Source organism: Oryza brachyantha, chromosome 4, assembly GCF_000231095.2.
Source record: "Oryza brachyantha chromosome 4, ObraRS2, whole genome shotgun sequence".
Classification (NCBI taxonomy): domain Eukaryota; kingdom Viridiplantae; phylum Streptophyta; class Magnoliopsida; order Poales; family Poaceae; genus Oryza; species Oryza brachyantha.
This window is the reverse complement of record NC_023166.2, coordinates 17,212,163-17,227,324: the sequence shown is the minus strand read 5'-3', so window position 1 is coordinate 17,227,324 and position 15,162 is coordinate 17,212,163. Positions and strand designations below refer to the sequence as shown.

The 15,162-nt window shown below is 47.9% G+C and overlaps 4 protein-coding genes and 1 pseudogene across 5 annotated transcripts; all 5 read right to left on the bottom strand.

Moving 5' to 3' along the window:
• Positions 1-2,731: 2,731 nt before the first annotated feature.
• LOC102722674 lies at positions 2,732-4,096 on the bottom strand (annotated as a pseudogene). Its single transcript, XR_001550015.2, has 2 exons — positions 4,032-4,096; positions 2,732-3,928 (listed from the first exon to the last, which is right to left on the bottom strand). The product of XR_001550015.2 is annotated as a probable purine permease 11 (transcript).
• Positions 4,097-5,154: 1,058 nt separating this feature from the next.
• Positions 5,155-7,477, bottom strand: LOC102719376 (probable purine permease 11). Its single transcript, XM_006652647.3, has 2 exons — positions 7,272-7,477; positions 5,155-6,590 (listed from the first exon to the last, which is right to left on the bottom strand). The coding sequence occupies exons 1-2, from the start codon at positions 7,351-7,353 to the stop codon at positions 5,539-5,541; spliced, it is 1,134 nt and encodes a 377-aa protein (XP_006652710.1). The 5' UTR covers positions 7,354-7,477; the 3' UTR covers positions 5,155-5,538.
• Positions 7,478-8,999: 1,522 nt separating this feature from the next.
• Positions 9,000-9,566, bottom strand: LOC102722395 (pectinesterase inhibitor 12-like). The gene has a single exon (XM_006653649.1). The coding sequence runs from the start codon at positions 9,564-9,566 to the stop codon at positions 9,000-9,002; it is 567 nt and encodes a 188-aa protein (XP_006653712.1).
• A 556-nt stretch (positions 9,567-10,122) lies between these two features.
• On the bottom strand, positions 10,123-11,025 carry LOC102719101. The gene has a single exon (XM_040523690.1). It carries the CDS (start codon positions 11,001-11,003, stop codon positions 10,341-10,343), a length of 663 nt encoding a protein of 220 aa, XP_040379624.1. The 5' UTR covers positions 11,004-11,025; the 3' UTR covers positions 10,123-10,340.
• Positions 11,026-13,322: 2,297 nt separating this feature from the next.
• LOC102718824 (E3 ubiquitin-protein ligase ATL4) lies at positions 13,323-14,880 on the bottom strand. Its single transcript, XM_006652645.3, has one exon. The coding sequence runs from the start codon at positions 14,799-14,801 to the stop codon at positions 13,719-13,721; it is 1,083 nt and encodes a 360-aa protein (XP_006652708.2). The 5' UTR covers positions 14,802-14,880; the 3' UTR covers positions 13,323-13,718.
• Between the last annotated feature and the right edge of the window lie 282 nt (positions 14,881-15,162).

The following is a 15,162-nucleotide window of genomic DNA, read 5'->3' as shown; positions in this document are numbered from 1 at the left end:
TTATTAATAGTCAAAGTTAAAATAGTAATAGTCAGTGATGATAAAAGTATCTCCAACCGAAAGCCCAAATTGGACTCTCCAAATACCTATTTGGCAATTTTCTATTTTATTTGGCCACTCAAATTTATTTTTTACTCCAACCGTCACTCCATCCCTCATATCTATTCTAAGTATATGACATTGTGACCCCACTGTTATCATCTTCTTTTTCTTTTTCTACTTCTTTTATTTTTTATTTTTCTTTCTCTTTCCTTCTCTTCCACTGAGGCAGAGGTGCGCGTGGGGAGGTGCTGGAGGACGCCGGGGTGGCGCGGCGGCGTCGGAGCAGGCGGCGGGGCGCAGGGGCGGCGTGGCTTCGGAGGTGGTAGGCTGAGGCACGGTGCCGCGCCGGCGCAGGGAGGCGGTGGTCGAGTGGCGTGGCTTCGAGGAGGGGGGCAGCGGGCGGCGGCGCCGCGTCGGCGCGACTTTGGATGGGGGGCGGTGCAGAGGGGACGCCAGGGTGGGGCGAGCGAAGGCCGACGGTAGTGACGACCTGGCGTGGAGGAACGAGAAAGGAGAGAGGGGAGAGATGTGGTAGAAGAGGGAGAGAGAGCGCGTGGCGTCCACGTTTGGCCAGTCTCTTTTGGCCGGCCAAATTTGGCCAGTGAAGGGAGTAGAGTCATCCTATTGGTTAGTCTGTTGGAGTGCAATTTCAAAGCTAAATTACCGAACTTTAGCTTGGAGAGACATTTAACCATGCTGCTGGAGACGCTCTAAGTAAGTAAAGCAGAGGGAGCAACATTTTTTTCTGGGTTCACAATCACACCACCAGCACTGCGCAGATGGTCCATGCTGGGACATGGACAGTGAGACGGATACCGCCGGATTACTAGCAGCTCATGCTGGGACAATGGAACGCAATAAGTTAGAAATTGACACCAAAAAGCTGATGGGAGATCAGCTGCAGGATTTCGTATGCAGGCTTAGGCTGTGCTTTTAATTTTTGTGATAGATATTTAGTGGTATAAACAGGAGAATTAACCACTCTTTAAAAATTACTTTGAAATTATAAAACAATAAACTTATATATATTTTAAAAATACATGTCATTCAGTTATTCGAAAAGCGTTCGTACAAAGATCAAAAAAATCTGCAAAAAATCTATAACAAAGAAACGGAGTCTTGTCTTCCGCCGTGCCCACCGCCCACGTATATGAATTCTCTCAACGTACGAAACAGATGTTCTTCATCCAATTTGCACCATGAAGTCGACGGAGACCGGTACCGTGACATTTTCACGTCAGGTTCACGATGCCTGTAGCAATCAGATACACGAAAAAAAAGAGGCGGCTTGACAAATGACAAGTTTAGCGCACCCTGATGCAAAACTACTAGGACCAAGTTACCATACACGCAATCTTACATGAGGTTCAGAAGCGGATCCAAAAGTAAGCTGGTACAGTTTTGCATGTTAGTATCGTCGCACGCCGAGGGCGAGCACTTGCTGCTGCCGCCAATCGTAATCGTTTATCGGTCGTGCTGGGTAGACTATTACACTCTGGGTTTATCTACTGGCAATCTTCGACCAAATCCTGTGGATGGTTTCATGCTTTGATTGCTAATGTCACGTCGGCAACAGCACAACCGTTCGATTGCCGTTAAAGCCAAATGTTTGGTCTTTTTACGTAAAAAATTAAGCGGCATATTTATAAATAAAAATAGTTTAAGAATAGAACTTTTATATACATATTTTTATGATCTAAAAGTTAAGTTTGAAAAATAAATTTTAGTGAAAAATTCCTAAATCAACCCTGAATTTAAGTTCAGAAATCTACCTAGCTTATAGGTGTAAACAGAAAGGAAAAGATTAGGGGTGCGATTAAGGGGTTGTTTAGTTCTCAAAAATTTTCACCCAAAAATATCACATCTAATTTTTGGACACCTAAATAGAGTATTAAAAATAGATAAAATAAAAAACTAATTACACAGTTGTGTGAGAAATCGTGAGATGAACCTTTTGAGCCTAATTAGTACATGATTAGCCATAAGTGCTACAGTAACCCACATGTGCTAATGACGGACTAATTAGGCTCAAAAGATTCGTCTCGCGGTTTCCACGCCAGTCATGAAATTCATTTTTTCATTTATGTCCAAAAACCTCTTCCAACATCTGATCAAACATTTGATATGACATATAAAAATTTTCATTTCACTAACTAAGCACCTACCTAAGGACGAGGTCCAGGCATTTTGCACTGACAAGCAACAGGGAAGCGTTGTCTCAGAAACTGAAGATTTGCGGCTCGCGTCGTTTCGCTGATTGGAGCAAATAAAAAATTGATTTATTCATAAATATCTTATACACGTGTTTGACTCAAAAGTAAATGTTAAAAAATAATTTGCAAAAAATAAGACTAACTTAAAAATTAAGTTTAAATTTAAATTTTGGTCATTAAATATAAACATAAGCTAAACGATAAAAATCGAGTCTTATTCAAATAATGTTGGTGAGCAGCGAGCAAGCGGTTCCTAATAAGTTCCTTTTATTCTGCAGGTGCAATGGCCAGTACCGTTATTTTTGTAATAATTAATTTTTTGTCACTCCTAAATTTGGTTATAACAGATTTATCACCAGACCTATATGTCATAGATATATGAGAACCCTAGATTGCGGATGCTAAATCTATTATCATCTATTTATAAGAGTGACAAAAAAATTAAATGACCCGTTATTCATGGGAAGGTAAAGGCCTTCCGAATTTCCAATTGATTTCGTGAAAAAAAAAGGTTCAAGTACAGCAAAAAGTTCAAGAGAGTTTTGCTTGTGCAGTCTGTGTGCCGTCAGCTGACTCAGATCTCTTCCTAATCTTGACGTCATCAAGGTAGTGCTGGTAAATGTAGGACATGAATCCCCAGATGCCTACGAGCATGGCGAGCACCTTGACGCCTTCCATCCGGTCGCCGAGGAAGATCACCGCCATGACCGGCGACAGCGGCATCCCGACAGTGCTGATCACGTTCGTGAACAGCGACGACACCGTCGCGACGAGCCCCACCATGCCCATCGTCGTGAGCTGCCACGAGATAGCCGTCCACGCCAGCGTCATCCCGTAGGCCACCTCGCCCTTCTTGTACCCCTCCAGCTCCGCCGTCAGCGCGCTCCACTCCCCGCAGACGAACAGCCCGGCCACCGACACGCACGCCGCCGCGGTGTTGCTCCAGAACTGCATCTCCAGCACGGCGTGCGCCGCGCTGCTCCCGAGCACCGTGTCGAACGCCAGCTGCATCAGGGACAGGATCAGGGCGAACACCGCCGACGCCGCCAGCGTCAGCACGAACCCCACCGCGAACTTGCCCTCCGGGACGTTGCTCTTGGTCTCCTCCGAGCTGTGGCTCACGCCGACGAGCGCCGCGGAGAAGGTGAGCAGCACGACGGAGTTGAGCACGAGCACGGTGAACTTCTCCTTGTTCAGGAAGTAGGAGAAGACGGCGTTGAAGCAGAGCTGGGTGGAGCATATGAGAGAGTACGTCGACAGCGGCAGGTAGAGGAGGGCGTAGGAGTACATCAGGTTGTCGCCGGCGAGGAGGACGCCCAGGCCGGCGTAGATGGCGGCGATCTTGTGGAGCGGCGGCCGTGCCACCGGGGAGGACGCCGGCCGCCGGACGCAGAGGAGCAGCGGGACGACGAGCGGAGCGCCACAGGACTGCACCACCGTCGCCATCCACAAGCTGTTGCCTCCCTGGTCGTAGTATATCCTCCCAAGGAGCGTGGCCACGCTCTGCCCGCCGAGGACGAACACGATGTTGGCAAGGACCACCGCCCACCACCGCAGCCGATTGCTGGACACAGGCGGCGCCGCCGCCGCCGCAGTTGCATCTTCACGAGACCTGCCATTGTCAGACTCGGTCAGCACTTGTCCGTCGTCCTCGTCTTCTTGGCCTCAGACACCTGCACATATTATTGATCCGTCTCATCAAAACAAAGCTGTTCGATAGATCTCGCATCTCATCAGAAACTGTGATCAATTTGGCAGTTCATGATCGAGAGAGACCTGTAATCTGCAGCTGAATTTCTCTAGCACCACTCATCGTGGACAAACAACAAGATACGCCTCGTGTTCGTCGTCCAGCGGTGGACGACTGGAAATTGGAGTCGTCGTCAATGAAATGAAACGATAAGAGGGTAACGGAGGAATATCTCTATCACTTTTGCATGTAATTTAAATGTTAATCTTTTTATAAGATATGTTAAGATGTGATATATCAATCCACATATATAAATATTTAAATTTGAATTTTATAAGTTGTGACAAAAGAACAAATTATACTCTAGATAATATACTCATACTTGTAGTCATATTTTGTACTCCTTTCATCCTAAAACATAAACATTTATAGGATTCGAGTTTTATACTATAATATAATTATCTCTACAATGATTCTCATGATTTCTATCATCCGATCGGATGCTTAGAATAGAAATATAATCAATTCAATTTCACAGATTAACCGTTAAAATGACTAAAAGCGAATATTTTTATATCTCCTTAGTCTATACTAAACACCCTAGAAATATTTATATTTAGTAACATATATATTAACTTCTAAAAAAAATCAAGAGCCTCTTACTATCCTTAATAGTTATAAAACGGTACCCTATTTTGTAGCTTAAAAATTTATGAACACTATGTATAGGGCATATTGATATACCAAAATTTTACGGTAAAACATTATTACCTCTAAGTCAATTTCTCAAGAACCACGAAATTTCTTAAAAATAAAATCACGTTATCGTATAGTGGTTAACATTATCGTATATAGTCATTTTAATGATTTTTATGAATATTTAAATGATACACTAGACTCGAGTGGCGTTGAGCTGAAAAAAGTTCCCTTTTAAAAAGGTTGATAGTGCATGCAGAAGGGGCTAATTTTTCTGTCAACGTTCCATCTACTCCGGCGAATCAATGTTTACGTCCTGCCTCCTGGAAAATTCAATGCGCCCGATGCAAAAATTTCCGACTGAGGACAAATGGATAATGTTGAATTGTTGAGCTGCTTCCAGACGGAATCAATCTTATCTCCAATTTGACGAAGTACACACGATTGGCAATTATTGTTCTTCACCCAAGATTCTGCGGAAGTGTCAGAATCAGCTGTAATTTTTAGTCAGATACAGATTCTTTTCCGCAACAGAAACACTACGAGCGTCAACCTGATGTAAGACAGGATAAAGCAAATATATAGTTCTTTTACTACTGTACTAATTTTCTTATTTCGTGACATGCATCATATCCTTACAGACCGCACAAGAAGAAAATATCAAATAAAACTACTAGCAAAGTAGTAATCCAGAAAAAAAAAAGATGTACATCTGAACATAGATAGCACCGAAAAAAGCACTACTTTTAGTTTATCTGACGAATAACCTGCAAAATAACTTCAGTAACGATTAACGAACATCTAGTCCCTCGCAGCCAACAAACTAGCTAAGATTATCGGCGGAGAGCAATCGATCTCTACCACGACAAGATCACGATGGCCACTACATCAATCAGATCACCCCTGCGCACTATCACCTGAAGCCTTCTTAGCTTTCTTGCCATCGAGATAGTGTTGGAACAGATACGAAGCGAAGCCCCAGATGGCGATGAGCATGGCCACGATCTTCACCCCGTTCATCCTGTCGTGGAACACCATCACCGCGAACAACGGGATGACCGGCAGCGACACCGTGCTGATCACGTTGGAGAAGAGCGCCGACACCTCGAAGATCAGGCCGAGCACCCCGATGCCGGCGATCTGCCACGACACGGCCGCCCACACCAGCGTCATCAGGTAGGAGAACTGCCCCGACCGGAACGCGTTCATCTCGCCCCTGAGGGATCTCCACTCGCCGCTCGCGAAGAGCCCCACGACGGAGGCGAACGTCGCCACGAGCCCCGTGTATATCTGCATGTTCAGCACGGCCGAGAAGGTGTGCTTCTTGATGATGTTCTCGAAGGTGAGCTGCATCAGGGAGATGATCAGCGAGTAGGTGCACGAGGCTCCCAGCGTCAGCACGAAGCCGAGGAGATACTTTCCTCCCGAGACGCCGGTGACCCCCTGAGATTCCTTGCTGACGCCGAGGAGTGAAGCAGACAGCGTGAGCAGCACCACCGAGTTGAATATCAGAGGAGTGACCTTCTGGGAGTTGAGGACGTAGGAGAAGACGACATTGAACGCCAGCTGACTGGCGCAGATGAGCGAGTAGGTCGAAGCAGGGAGGTACTTCAGGCCGCTGGAGTACATCATGTCGTCTGCGGCTATGATGAGCCCCAGGACGACGTATATCACGGCGATCTTGGCCATGGGAGTGTTGCTGCAGGAGGCGGGTGATTTGGCAGGGAAGAAGAAGAGGGCGAAGAACAGTATCGGGAAGCCGGCTGTCTGCACGAACGCTGATATCCACTTGCTGCGGCCGCCCTGGGTGTAGTAGTATCTGCCGAGCAGAGTCGCCGATGTCTGACCGGCGATGAGGAAGAACACGTCCACTGCCACCATCACCCACCATCGCAAGGGCTTGCCGGGTGTTTCCTGAGCTGCTGCTGAACCTTCTGCTTTGGATGGTCCTGTGATTGTTGCAATGAACATTATGAAAGTTATTACTGAAAGAAAGTATCAAGGAAAAAAAGTGGTATTATCCAAAATTTCTGTAGTATGCTTTATGTTTCATCACTCATCGGTGAGATAGTCTCTTAGTCTCTTTAAAAAGAGATATTCAAGTAAGGAGAGCAGAGATCAATTGTAACAAACCACACCTACAAAGGTTAAAAACAGAGAACTTTTGGGCATGAACAAGTTCCTTCAAAGTTCCCACATTTCTGCCATTTTAGTTTTTTTTAAAAAAAAAACTTCCCAGGGGGGAGAGTTTCCCCACCTGAATCACATTGCAAAATAACAGGGTCTTAGTGTCTTACAGCAGTTGTAATTGAAACAACAGCAACAACAGGAAAAGGGTACAGGATTAGCTAGAGAAATGCCATTTTAGTTTTAAACCCTTTTTTACAATGCATAAAAGACGAGCAGATTCTTGATGACCATGCATAATATCCTCGATGTACAGAACGATCAATCCACACGAGGTTTCGCGGATCCCTGCAATTCTTCTCCAGACCAGAGAACAGCAAGAGGAACAATCCAACAGCAACACGAGATGGGAACGCCAAAACATTGCCTCAGTTTCTTTCCCAATCCGTCATGCAACAGATGCAGTGAAGGCTGTGAAGCAACGACCACGAGGCCGGAGTTACCTGGGATCTGTATCTGAACCTCGGCGTTGTTCGTTCCTCCACTGCTATTGCTGCCGGCAGCGGCGTTGTTGCTGTCGGCCATTTTTTATTCGAGGAACTGTCACCCCGTGAGATCCAGGACAGCAGGAGAAGGGAAGACACGGAGGAGGAAGACGAGGAGAGGCGAGAGGAGCGCGGTTGCGCGAAGGTGGCGGGTGGCAAAGGAGAAAGAACCACGGGGGGTGCTCATGTTTGGCGGTGGAGAGAGCAAGAGGGCATGCATGGCCATGCAGAGGTGGGAGGGGGGAGACCAGCGGAAGAAGAAGAAGCGGTCCCGCCCGTTCGTTTCACCGCCGCGCCGCGCGCGCTCTATTTCTCGTTTCTTCGTGTCGCGCGCTTCCCACACTCTGCCATCTGCAGCATGCAGATGCAGAATTCTGCGGATTTCCACGGTTTCCTCCCGCACGAAGCGCGCGATACATGTGATATGAGCGTCGCGCCTTTTCTGCCACCTTTCCCTTCGGCGCGTATCGCCGTATCAGGCATGGGTCTAATCTTTTCTTTCCACGACGGATGGGCCAAAATCCTCTTTCTGAATGGCATGGGCCCTGGGCTGCTGGGCATATGGCCCACCCTAATCCTTTTATGAAGGGAAAAGTCCATTATGCGTCCCTCCACTGTTGCCCGGGTGTAATTAGCTCACTCCACAGCAAAACCCGGTAACAGTAACACGGCTCCCTCAACTATCGATGACAGTGCTGCTTGGCCTTGATGACCATGCATGTTACTCGGCAATATTACAACACCTGCATTTCTTAAATGCTGGCATGCTGTTTTGCAGCTTGTTACAGAAAGCAAGGGCAAACTTTTAGCTAAGGGGAAAGTGCTTAAACTTTTACAGTGTATACTTTTCCATTAATGGTTGATGGTAGCTCTATTTTTTACTCCGTGTTTTAATAAATGGTACCTTAAACACTATTATTTTATATTATATTATCGAATATATTAGGTAACCGTAACGTTAGCACGATCACATTATAAATTGAACGGTATTAATAGTTGTAGACTCATTTTACCTGATTTAACGTTAAGGGAGCAAACTCAGACTCGAGCGTTAGTTGAGGGAGGCCAAAACGACTTATTTTTTTCCTTTTATGAATGTAACCCAAGTCAAGCATATATACAGTCCCAGGCAAGGCAAGACACAGGCCCACACGAAACCGTCCAACAATTGCTTCACCTTCGCCGCTTCGCGCCATCGCTGGCTCGGACGCCATCCTCGCACGGCCGCACGCTACCTGCCAATCTCTGTTGGAACGGCCGATCGAGCGGCTCGCCGGACCACGACGTAAGGTTTCGGCGGAAGCCTGGAAGGCTCCAATTCGAGAGGGAATAGGCATATGGCCAAGGATCCCGGCCAATGATCTTAACTCAAATGCACAATTGCTGCCCAAGATATGCTGTAAATGTTGGCAAATCTCGGTGCTAATTTTCTCATCCAAATTCAAGTGTGCCACTGAAAACAAACCACCGTGCGTGCATCAGTATCTCATGAATAATGGCCGCATCGGTCTCATTAATATTTGAGAAACAGGCGTGCAAAGTGCCAAAATTCAACTCTTTGATCCCCCAAACATCACAAATCACAAACAGAATTAGTGCAGAAATTATTTTGTCCTGTACTCTTTCCAAAGTGGAGTAATTTATTGATCAAAAGGATCATAGATGCCCAGCTGTTGCTCGATCGTATCATATCATGCCCGGCGGCGACAAGGCCGACGTTACAGCGAGGGCGATGGCCGACTCCTTGCTGAACTCCTCGTCCTCGGCGATCAGCGGCGAGGCCTCCCGCAGCTCGCCGAACCCTTGCTCGCACGTGTCGGGGGCGTCCCGCGCGGCGCTGAGCATCATCACCGCGTCCCGCAGGCCGGCGGCGTCGCGCGACGCGATGCCCCTGGCCGCCTCGTCGAGGCCGTCCACGGCGGAGCCGTACACCTCGGCGCACGAGGCGAGGCACCCCTTCCTCCGCTTGTCGCGCTCCGTGCCCCGCAGCGCGGCGATGCGCCCGGCGGTGCGCCTGGCCGACGCCCTGCTGATCTTCACGGCGATGGCCGCGAGGCCGTACCTGTCCGCGGTGGCGCTGCCCTTGTCGGACTGGAAGAACCTGATGCAGTAGTCGTAGCCGATGTCCGCGTGGCTAGCCGTGAAGGACCTGCAGGTGTCGTCCAAAACCGAGGCTTCGGACGTGGAGGCGGCGAGCAGGAGGAGCAAGGAGAACAACACGATGAGAGCACAGAGCGATCGCACAAGCTTCATGGTTTTTCTTGTCTCGGTCCTGTTTGGTGTGTTGTTTCGTCATGGTAGAACCAAAGACCAACAACTATATACTAGTATTGTGCTCTGAACAATGTAAATTAATGCCGAATAAACATTATTTCAGCTGTTTTTGTTAAGGATCAAGCTCTTGATTGCTCTGTAATCATTAGGAGATATTGCACCGTTCTAAGAAAATCTCCACTTGAGGTCGTCTTCCACTGCAACGTTAGAGTATGAGTATGACTCGCGGTCACTCCAAAGTCCAAACTTGCCGCCAAATCCGGGATCCAGGATCGCACTTCTTCAGAAATCGGAGTCTAAACTCTTTCAAATCATAGTCTGCTTGGGCCTTAATTTGGCACTTGGGCCTTAATTTCTCAAGTGTTTCATCCGTACGGAATAGGCCCCGAATATTTGCAGCCGGGCGAGGTGGACCGAAAGGCCCAGAATAGATATGGCTAGAGACATTCAGACACACGTACACAAAATCTTCCAAACCGTGATTGTGATTGATAAGTACAGTACATGTCAGTACTTGTCGTTATTAAACGTTGCATCCAAAGTACTACAGGCATAATACTTTCATCGCCCAATCTTATGAGTCACCACACAATCATGTGAACAAAAATTATAATAAGCGAATTTTGTAGAGATCCAGTTAGTCCATAACATCCATCTATCTGGAGCTCAGGATTTGTCTCTAGAAAAATAAAAGTTGCCATGTTTATTCATCTATGACACTCTTTGTCATACAAAATCCCAGAGTAAACATATTCAGTCACTGGGCGGTGAGATCGCCTCTAATAACGCGAGAGCGATGGATGCACTCTGCCTAAACTCGTCGTACTCCGCAACCAGCGGCAGGCTCTCCTTGTTCCCGCGAAACCTGTCCTCGCAGGCGTCCGCTTCGTACCGCGCGACGTCGGGAACCGGCGGCAACGCATGCTGCTGCGAGCTCTGGCTACTCTTGGCGGCGTCACCTGAGGCGAGACCCTTCGCCTCGTCGTCGAGCAGGGCGAGCATGTAGGCGTACAGATCGGAGGACAGGCGGAGGCACTCCCGCGTCTTCGCGTCCTTCTCCGAGGCCTGCAAGGCGGCGATGCGCCTGGTGGTGGGCGCGGCGGCCTCGCCAATGATCTTCACGGCGATGGCGGCGAGGCCGTGCATGTCCGCGGCGGCGGCGCTCTCCTTGCTGCCCTGGAAGAACCTGATGCAGTAGGAGCAGTCGATGGCCGTGTGGTTGGCGGCCAGCGACTTGCAGGTGTCCTCCAGGATGGAAGCGTCGAATGTTGCGGCGGCGAGCAGGAGCAGGGGGAAGACGAGCGGAGAGAGTACTGCTCTCGCAAGCGCCATGGCTTTCTTGCTTCGGTTCTTCCCTTTGTGTACTACTGTATTGTTTGGTGTGTATTTTGTGATGCAACCAAGGAGTGAGTGCATGAATCTATAGATGGCACATGGAGGGGTATGTGTGCATGTAGATATGATGTGTACCTATTAATGTTTCTAAACCTGTTTTAGAAGTCAATAAATACACATGTATGGATATGCCATTACTGGATTCTCAAGCATTTATGAGTATGAAAGCTAGCAAGAGAGATGCATAAAGCATTATCCTTATTTTTCATCTTTTCTGACTTTGATTTAATTTATATCCTCGAAGGAAGAGAACAACGTACTTTACAAAACTTTTCCGTGAAAATAATTGAAAACTCATAAGTACGAAGAATGACAAAAACTATTATGCAACCCTTGGGTTGAATTGAAACTTTGAGACCTCAATTTATCACTATTACTATCAAATAGAAGATTAAAGCATTTTTTGGATTTTTGACCCGAATGGTTTGATATGTACACAAGTTACGATTTTTTTGTATTTTTAATTTTATTTATTAAATATTCACAAATTTAATTTTTTATTTAAAAAATCATAGTTGTAACCTTCTGCAATACTCTAGGAGGGCGAAAAGCCTATGTGACAAACGGTCGAACAGAAAAATATGTATTTGGCACCTCGCCGCCCTCTATAAGGGCGGTAATGGGGCTAAATGAAAATTTTCTTTGCGCCTCCGTCTTCGCATCCACTTTTGTCCGTTCGGCCGTTTGCTGCTAGGCTTTCCGCCCTCCTATAGAGGGTGGTAGAAGGCTAGAAGTGTGATTTTTCAAAATGAAAAATCAAATTTACGAATTATTTAATAAATAAAATTAAAAATCCAAAAAATTCCACAAGTTACTGGATATGTTCATGAGTGGCCTGGCCCAAGGATGTGTCAGGCTGATCATGGGCCTGAACTTTAAAGCCCAAAGAAACCAAAGAGCAATACAAGCCTAAAAAAACCCACCCCGACCCATACAAAAAGCAGGACTTTGTAAGTTTCTTTTTTTTTTTGGACCAGGAGGACTTTGTAAGTTGCTCATCAGCTACAACACAACGTTTTCATGAGCGGAGCCGTGCGAAATAATAATAAAGTTCACGGAGTGGGTATATTTGTTTCCTAACACTAATCGAGCCATGCAGCATGTACGGGAACATCAGCAAATATAAATGTGACTTCGCACAGTGCCAGTACCGAAGCGTTACCCGCACTTCTCGTCTCGACAGTGCCAGTCCTTGTACCCCCAGTAATTGCATCCGTATAAAGATGCGAATACTACCTATGGATTTTTCTAACTCGGTTAACTTTTGGTTTATATTTAACCATTCATCTGAAATATATATAATTATTAATTGTTTTATTGTAATTTAATTTATTACTTAGATGAACTTTAAAAATAACATAATTTTATATAGTTATAAACAATTAAATAAGATAAGTTAATCAAAACTAGATCAAAAATCAATAATATAAAATAAAATGAAGTGAGTGCAACCTTAATACCTCAGACCATATCAGAATCTCGTACACACGTAGTAGTTGCGCATGTGTCCGGCCGGCGCCTTTGGCTACCTATAAACGGTACCGCTAAGCAAAGTAATATCAGCATGCGACTAATGATAAAGCTCGGGGATCATCGTTTTTAAATAAAAATAATATAAAAATAATTTTTTAAACAACATATTTTTAAATAAAAATAATTTATAAATAATATATATAATCTTAATGATTTAAAATAAATACTTAAAATAAACGACGATAAAAACCCTATAATTAATATAAAATTTAATTTTGGTTTATAAACTTAAACGGAAATGAAAATACGAGTGAGGTGAAGGTGACACTGTATGATCGGTCGATCGAGAATTCGAGATGCATTCGCCTGTCTCTGGAATCGTTGCACCAAAACCAAACCGAGTTTATGGATCGAAAGGCAGGTCAAGTCAGGTCAGCTGCAGGCTGCAGCTCGGTGGATCTGCTGGTGTCGTGGTTTTGACCAGTGGGGTTTTCAAACAGCAGGCCGGAGACCTCTGTGGTCTCGTCATTGCATGGGGCGATGACCCACGATAGAGTTGGTGACCGGAATCACATCAGCGAGGATCATGAGAGATGCAGTTAGCTGCCGATTTGACTCCCGTCGTCAACACACAGCTACCGCGTCGTCACGCGCGGCTGTTTTTTTTCCTTACCTGCTCATTCCGCTACTGTACTGCTCGATCGGCGGCTCGATCCGCGTGTGCACGAGAGATTGGTGAAAGCGATCAAGTTCGGGCCGCTTAATTTACACTCCGGCCGCTCGCACTCGGGCTGCCCGTCCCGTGGCACTGGCACTGCCACCAGGCGAGCAGCCTCACATGGAAACAACGGCAGCGGTGCTCTTTTAAGCAACAGATCGTCACCGACTCTGAAATATGCATGGCAAAATGGAAGAGAGTGCCACACTATGAAGTCACACAGCTCAGGGTAAAAAGAAGAAGAAAAAGAACAGAGAGATGCATCATCATCGAAGTAGTCGACGGACACGAACAATTCTGCATGCATGGTTCCGACGCTGGCTTATGCATTCCTCGGTTTCCAAAATCCGAACTCCGAGGATAACTATGTGCAAGGAGAGACTGCTTACGCCTACCAATTTGTACCCGAGTCAACACAGAAGCATTCAAAACATTGGATTCACCTGAGTACCTGACGAGAAGGCTATCTATCTTTCATGAGAGTGACAATTTTTTTGACACGAAAGCCCTCCTGTTTTTTTTCTTCTTTCTCTCGCTAATTACGTTTATACCCCCGCGATCCACCGGTACAGCACCATGAACGCCGTCTCCTCCTCCTCCTCCGTCCCCGGCGGCGACATCCTCACGGCCTCCGCGTCCCACAGCCACGGCTCCTCCTGCCTTTGGCTATGCTGGCTCTGGTGGCTCTGGCTCCACCGGGAGCTCCACCGCCCGGAGAAGGACAGCGATGACGCCGAGGAGGCCAGCCGGTCCACGTACTCCCGCAGCCAGCCGCGCGTTGCGCCTGCAGCTTCGGCCACCGCCTCGCCGGGGGGCGGTGGGGACTGCTCGGCTGCTGGCTTGTCGTCCTTGACTATGGCGCCGCTCCTTGCCGTCATGGGCGCCGCGCGGGAGACGACGGCCTCGACCTCCTCGTCGATGTTGTAGTCGAACGATCCGAGCGAGTAGGTGGGGCGGCTGTTGCCGCCGCTGGCAGTGGAGGAGCTGCGGTTGCTGACGCTGCCCATCTCGACGCGGAAGCTCCTGGAACGGTCTCTGCTTCTTGGCTCCGGCGGCGGCGGGTGCTCGGAGGCGAGGATGGCGGAGATCGAGGGGTGGGGGATCGAGACGGTGGCGCGGCAGAGCGGACAGGACGGTGTGGTGCGGAGCCACGCGTCGACGCAGGCGGCGTGGAACGCGTGGCGGCACGCCGGGAGCAGCCGCAGCTCAGCGTCCAGCGTGAACGGCGACAGGCAGACGGCGCAGTCTGGGGAGCTCTTCGGCAGCGCCGCCAGCGAGGACGCCATCGTGAACAGCGGCAGCGACTCGATCAGCCGCTGCTTCTCGTCGCCCTCGCCCACCTCCTTCTTCCCCTCAGGGACTCCATGAATACTAGGCCGCACCGAAAAAGCATCCGCCGCCTCGACGGTGCGCTCCTCGCGGCGCGTCCGCGGGAGCGGCGGCGACGACCTGGACAGGAGCCTGAGCAGCAGGTGGATCGACACGGACGCTAGGAGCACGAACGTAAGAAGAGCGGCGATGATGAGGAGAGAAGGGAGGAACGACGACGCGGGGTCGGTGGACCCGGTGATGGGATCGGCAGCTCCTCCGGCAGACGGCGGCGACGGAGACGATAGGGTGGACGCCATGGCGAGGCTAGCGCTAGGCTTAACTCTTGGAACTGGTTTAACTTAACCCTCCCGGCAACGAGACCTCTCGCGCCTTTTATCCGCGGGTTTCTTTTTGGAGTGCGTGGTGGTGGTGGCGCGGAAGTAAATAGTGGCGGGTTTCTTCTGATGGGATCCCAGAAATGGTGGAGGTCAGCCTTGGAAACCAATCCACGTCCCGGTTTCTACTTTTCTACCTCTAATTACTCTTTGCAACCTGAAATTTTGCAACGCCAAGATCTTTATATTTTCACAGGTGTAATAAGTGATAAAGGGCATGTATAAATATGTTTTATTAGCTGATTCTATTAATCGTCACGGAAGCAAATTTGATTACATGAAG